Below are 6627 nucleotides of genomic sequence, written 5' to 3' on the forward strand. Positions count from 1 at the left end.
GAGTCGTCTTTATGCTAGGCACTAAAGGTCGCAGCCAGCAGCAGCAGCAGCAGCAGTATCAACAGCAGCAGCAGCAGCAGCAGTATCAGCAGCAGCAGCGAGGCAAGTTCTCACCCGTTGGCCGTCCGGTGTGTGGACACTTGTGGGGCCCCTTGCAACGCTGGTGTAGCTGCTGCTGCTGCTGCTGCTGCTTCGCAGCCACAGGAGCAAAGCTTTGAGTGCGTCAAAGACCAGCAAAGCCATTTCGTCAACGCTTTTGCTGCTGCTGCTGCCATTGTTCGCACCGCCTGTGGGGGGCTGCTGCTGCTGACGCTGCTGCTGCTGCTGACGCTGCTGCAGCTGCTGCTGCTGCTGTTGCTGCTGAGCCACAAACTGGCAAGCCACCATAACAGCCAGAACACGAACATGCGGCGGCTGCTGCTGAGACCTCACAAGTGGCAGCAGCAGCTGCTGCTGCAGATCATTCACACTTTCACCACTGCTGCTTTTGGAGCTGCTGCTTTTGCTGCTGTTGCTGCTGCTGCAGAAACCTTCTAAGGGAAGAAGGCAGCAGCGCAGCTCAGCGAGAGCCCGTGCAGCAGATGGTATGTCAACTTTGGCATTAGCTGCCGCTGTTGCTGCTGTTGTTGCTGCTGCTGCTGCTCCATCCGAGATATCTCCACCTGCTGCTGCCCGGGAATTTGCCGGGCCCTCAGCGTCGCAAGACGCAGCAGAAGCAGCAGCAGCAGCAGCAGCCGCAGGTAAGAGAGAAGCGCTCCTCACTGCAGCAAGGAGCTGCTGCTGTCGACGGGTACCTACGGAGCATAGCGACGTCCTGCAGCAGCAGCAACAGCAGCAAAAAGCTCTGTCTTTCTTTTTGCTGCTGCTGCTTTTCAGGCGAGCACTCTGAGCTGCCTGGCTAGGCGGTTTTATGTGACCGTCACTGCTGCTGCTGCTGCTGTTGCTGCTGCTGCTACTGCTGCTGCTGCTGATGGAGGGGTCCACTCGCATGCGCTTTGTGTTGCTGCCGTCGCTACACTGCCCACTTTGGTGCTGCTGCTGGCGCTGCAGCTGCTGCTGTTCGTGCTGCTGCTGTTGCTGCTGTTGCTGCGGCTGCTGAGTATCGCTAAACAGAGATGCAGCAGGTAGCACCTCGCCCTCTTCCACCTGCCCTTGCTGCTGCTGCTGCTCTGTTTGCTGCTGCTGCTGCTGCTCCAACGGGTTCTGTTCCTGTTCATTCCGCAGCAGCAGCTCCTGCTGCTGCCTGGGCTGCTGCTGTTGCTGAAGGGCGCGGAGAGGCAGCACCTTCGCGAGAGTCAGCAAAGTAGAAATTGCATCTGCTGCTGTGTGGATGGTGCCTGCAGCAGCAGCAGCAGCTGCTGCTGCTGCTGCTGCTGCTGCAGGGCTTGTTGAGCTTTGGAGAGACGCTGGCTGGATACTACTTGCTGCTGCAGCTCTCGCCGGCAGGCTTCCAGCTGCAGGCGCAGAGGCAGATGTGGGCGCAGCAGCAGTAGCAACCGCGCCTGCTGCTGCTGCTGCTGGAGCTGCTGCAGCAGCAACGGCGTCACTCATGGAGCTGCGTCGCAGCCGCTGCACACTTTGTTGCGTATGCTGAGGGGCCGAGCTCACACTTTGCTGTTCTGTCTGTTGCTGCTGTTGCTGCTGCTGCGGCGGCTGCTGCTGGCAGTGGCGGCAGCAGCGGCAGCAGGAGCAACTGGGTCGCTGCTGCAGCGCCGCACTAAGGATTGCCAAAAGAGCAGCAGCAGCAGCAGCATCCCCAGCAGCAGCAGCTTGACGCAGCCAACCCAAGACTTCTTCCTCCGAGATAAGGCAAAGCGTCGCTGCTGCTGCTGTTGCTGCTGAGACCGGTACAGGAGGGTCCACGTGCTCCTGCTGCTGCTGCTGCTGCTGCTGCTGCTGCACACTTGCACCAGCAGCAGTAGCTGCTGCTGCTGCTGAGGCTGCAGTGTCTCGGCCTGAGCCAGCGCCTCTTGATGCTGCAGCGCGTGCAAGGCGGGCCTTCAGCAGCTTTTTCCAGTCGCCGCTGCCGCTCCCACTGCTGCTGCTGCTGCTGCTGCTGCTGTTGCTTCTGCTGCTGCTGCTGCTGCTGGATTCACTGGCGCCGCTGCCTGCTGCAGCACTTTCAGCAGCAGCAGGCGAGCAGCAGCAGCAGCAGCACAAAACAGCAGCAGGCAGTCCTGGCAAGCCACGCGCAGAATGGGCAAGGGCGCAGTGGGGCCCCGCAATTACCACTAAGTGCTGCTGCTGAAGCAGCAGCAGCTGCTGCGCTGCTGCTGCTGCCACCGACAAAGGGCCCCGCTCTGTCAATGCTGCTGCTGCTGACGCAGTGCTGCTTCCTTTAAACAAGTCGGGCCCTGCCAGCACGCTTCTCAGGCAGCTAACCTGGCAGCAGCAGCGGCAGCAGCAGCAACAGCAACGGCACAGCAGCAGCAACAGCAGCAACAAGCGGCGTAGCTCCAATAGCAACAGTGGGGTGCAACAATGACATCTGCTGCGCGTAAGCTGGTGACGGTGGTCTCAGTTGCTGCTGCTGCTGCTGCTGCCACTGCTGCTGCTGCTGCTGCTAAGTTATCGCTGCCAGAGCTATTAGGGCTGCTGCTGCTGCTGCTGCTGCACCGCTGCTGCATACCTGCAAGGGGGCCAAAAAAGGGTTGGTGAGGGCAAGCTGTGAAGCTGCTCGCAAGCAGCTGCAGATGACGCAGAGAAATGGCTCCTCTTCACTAGCCAGCAACTGCTGCTGCTGCTGCTGCTGCTGCTGCTGCTGCCGCTGCTGCTGATGCTGCTGCTGCTGCTGCTGCAGCAAAACAGCGGACCTGTTGGCAAGGGCCCAAAGCACTCTCAGGGCCCACACCGCCACTGCCTGAGAAGAAGCCTACGCAGACAAAAGTTTGCTGCTGCTGCTGCTGCTGCTGCTGCTGCCCCTGTTCTCCAGCGAACAGTCTATTCGTGCTGCTACGCATTTACACAGTGACGCGAACTGCTGCAGCGGCAAAACGAACGCAGCAGCTGCTGCTGCTGCAGTAGCAGCTGCTGCTGCTGCAGCGAAAGCAGCAGTCGCAGCTGCAGCAGCAGCAGCAGCTCACCGGAATCAGGGGAGAGACACAGCCAAAGGCAGCAGCAAGAAGAGACAGCCGATGCGACAGAGGGGGCAGCGAAAGGAGCGTGAGGCTCTCCAGTTCTCCCTGCTGCAGCAGCTGCTGCTGCTGCTGCTGCTGCAGCAGCTGCAGCAGACTGTCACCCGGCGCGGCTTCCCCCAGTGCGGCAGCATGGCGCTGCAGCTGCGCGGCCTGCTGCAGCAGCTGCTGCTGCTGCTCTGCTGCAGCAGAAGGCAAAACAGCAGCAAGAGAGAGCCGCAGCACGGACACGCACAAGTCCCCAGGCAGGTACGGGACAACAGCAGCAACAGCAGCAAGAGCAGCTACTGCTTCCGTTGCAGCAGCAGCAGTGGGCGTGTACAGCTGCTTTCTCGCGCTGCTGCTGCTGCTGCTGCTGCTGCCGTCATGGCTGCTGTCCCCTGCACTCCTGCTGGGCGTGAGACTGCCTCGGGGCGGCTTGGCCTCAGTAGCAGCAGCAGCAGCAGCTGCTGCTGCTGCTGCTGCTGCAGGTGGCGCGGCTCCCCAGAAGCCAAAAAGATGCTGCAGCAGCAGCCACAGCAAATGCGGCTCCTGCAGCACGAGGGCAGGGGCCTTCCGCAGCAGCGCGAGCCCGATGAGCCTAACTTGGGGGTGCTGCTGCTGCTGCAGCAGCCGCAGCAGCTGCTGCCGCACCAGAGCAGCAGCAGCATCTTGCGTCGGCAGCAGCAGAGCAGGCAGCAGGTGGCTGCAGCGGTGCAGCTGCCTATACACTCCAGCCCTCACCAGAACGTGCTGCTGCTGCAGCAGCAAATCCAGCAGCAGCACGAAGCACTGAGAAGGTATAGAGCCGCCCACTAAGCTGTAAGGACACGGCGTCTTGTCAGCAGCAGCAGCAGCAGCAGCTGCTGCTGCTGCTGCTGCTGCAGGGGCGGGCCGTGCTGATCCCTGTGCTGCGCTGGTGGACTCTTCCTGCTGCAGCAGTTCCAGGCGCTGCTGCAGCAGCTGCTGCTGCTCCGTTGCTGCTGCTTGGGTATCCCGCAGTAGCAGCAGCGGGGGCCCCCCGCGGCGAAAGGCAGCAGCCCCAGCAGCAAACAGCAGATGGCCCAAGTCGTGTACGCACTGCAGCAGCTGCTGCAGCGGCAGCTGTCGCTGCTGCAGCTGCCGCTTCACCTGCAGCAACAGCTGCTGCTTCTTGCAGCCTTCAGCAGCAGCAGACGCAGCATCTTCCCGCTGCACGTGCTGCTGCAGCTGCTGCAGCTGCTGCAGCTGCTGCCACTCACGATCCGCTGCGCTCAAGGAGCTCGCCTCCATAAGGCCCCTCGTGCTGCTGCTGCTGCAGCCGCTGTTGCTGCTGCTGCTGCTGCTGCGCTGCCTCTCTCCTCCTTCCCAGCCTCAGTCTAGGGGCAGCATTTGACTTCAATCCCAATTAGCTGCATGCTGCGGTGTATGTACACCTCAAACACACAACCAAATATACCAAATTTCCAAAACAAAATTCAAAAATAACGAAAAATTACAACAGAGGCCCCCATGGGGCCCCGAAGGCCCCCTGGGGACCCCTCTGCCTCCTTGAGGCCCCCAGGGGCCCCTCGGGGGGCCCCCTGGGGGCCCCCTGAAGAGCTCAAGGGGCCCCCTGGAGTTCCTGGGGGCCCCTGGAGCCCCAAAACTTATATCGGTAATATCTAAATTTAAATTAGAGATAAAATAAACACTTTATGTGCGTGGCCTTGAGATAGCCGCTGCTGCTGCTGCCGCTGCTGCTGCTGTTGCTGCTGCTGCCGCTACTGCTGCTGCTGTTTGCTGCCTCCCAAGGGCTGCCGCTCTTGTTTCTTCGCGTTGAGCTCCGCCGCACGCCTTTGGTGTGGCGGCAGCAACAGCAGACAGCAGCAGCAGCGCGCAGCAGCAGCAGAAACACCAGCAGCAGCAGCAATAGACCCAGCCGCAGCTGCACAGCGCAGCACCAGCTGCGAGAGCGCAGCAAGGAAGGCAGCAGCAGCAACTGCTGCTACTGCAGCAAATGCGGCAAGAGCTTTCACGTTGCTGCGTCGCGCTGCTTTCCCCTGTTGCCTTCGAAGCTGAAACTAAAACCCCAAGCCCGAAACCCTAAACCCTCATAAGCTCGCTAAACCCTCGCTGAAACCCTACACCCTAATTGAGGCCTGGAAGCCTGCCTTACCTCCTAATCTCGCGCTCACAGTGTGTAGCCTAGGCTCTAAGCAAAGCCCTGCTAAACCCTAGTTAAACCCTAAACCCGCGCTAAACCCTAAACCCTGAACCCTAAACAGCCGCAGCTCCACCCAACTGCATGCATTAAAGGATTCTATAAAGCCTTAAAACCAGAAAGTGGGGCCCCCAGGGGCCCCACCTTTGGGGCCCCCACGGCTCCCCTGGGGGCCCCCACGGGCCCCACTTCTTGGGGCCCCCACGGGCCCCTTGGGGGCCCCCAGAGGCCCCTTGGGAGCCCCCAGAGGTCCCTTGGGGGCCCCCAGAGGCCCCTTAACACCCTGTGGGGTCACTTGGAGAGCCTTTGGGGCCCCTTAGGGGGCCCCCAGGGGCCCCATGGGGGCCCCCAGGGCCGCTTGAGTACCCCAAAGCCCCGAAGACCCCTTGGGAGCCCTCCGGAGCCATTGGGGGCCCCCAGGAGCCCTTGGGGGCCCCCAAGGGACCCCCAGGAACCCGTGGGGGCCCCAGGGACCCCCAAGTGAGCGGATGGGGGCCCCTTGCTTGGTGAGGGGGCCCCCAACAAGGCTAAGAATTGGGTACCCTTTTTCTTTGGATGAGTTCAAAGCGAAAAGAAATTAAAAGACATAAACCAAATTGTAACAAAGAGTCCAAGATAGAACAAAGGTCTGCAGACGCAACAGCAGCAAAAGCAGCAGCAACAGCAGCAATTGCAGCCGCAGCAGCAGCAACAGGCCGGACCAAAGAAAAAAGTAGCAGCGAAAAAAAGGCGAAAATGATCAAAAAAGATGAAAAAAAGGAAGAGTATGTGTGGCCAGAAGCTGATAAAAACGAGACAACAAACGATAAAAATAAGGCAAAAATAGCTCTAAAAACAGGAAATAAAAACGAAAACAAAGAACATCAAAAAACACTTCAGCAAAAAATTAAAAAGGAAAAAAAAAGAGCCAAAAAGAGCCGAAAATCATCGAAAAAAATGAAGAAACGCGGAAGATTCTGCGACCAGCGGCTGATGGAAAAGAAGTACAAGGCGATAAAAGTAGGCCAAAAATAGCTCTAAAGAAAAGAAACAAAGCCGAAAACAAAGAAAATTAAAAATGACTTCAAGAAAACATCAAAAAAGAAAAAAAGAGCCAAACAGAGCCCAGAATTATCCAAAAAGAAGAAAAAAAGACTTCGGATTACCAGAAGCGCTGAGAAGAAGCCGCTGCAGAAGGGCTCCAAAGGCCGCGCGAAAAACGGCGAAAAGCCGCAGCCAAAATTTGGCAGCAAAAAGGCCGGGGCGGCGGCGGTGAGGCCGAGGTACAGGAGGAAGCCTTGGCGCAAACCCTAAACCCTAAACCCTAAACCCTAAACCCTAAACCCGGGGATC

At 59.3% G+C, this 6627-nt stretch overlaps 1 protein-coding gene across 1 annotated transcript; it reads right to left on the minus strand.

Annotated features, from left to right (window-relative positions):
• Positions 1-21: 21 nt before the first annotated feature.
• Positions 22-4385, minus strand: ETH_00003945 (uncharacterized protein; the record flags this gene model as incomplete). Its single annotated transcript, XM_013380350.1, has 3 exons — positions 22-2382; positions 2630-2860; positions 3084-4385. The coding sequence occupies 3 exons, from the start codon at positions 4383-4385 to the stop codon at positions 22-24; spliced, it is 3894 nt and encodes a 1297-aa protein (XP_013235804.1).
• Between the last annotated feature and the right edge of the window lie 2242 nt (positions 4386-6627).

Source organism: Eimeria tenella, genomic scaffold, assembly GCF_000499545.2.
Source record: "Eimeria tenella Houghton genomic scaffold, Eth_scaff532, whole genome shotgun sequence".
In the NCBI taxonomy this organism is placed as follows: Eukaryota; Apicomplexa; class Conoidasida; order Eucoccidiorida; family Eimeriidae; genus Eimeria; species Eimeria tenella.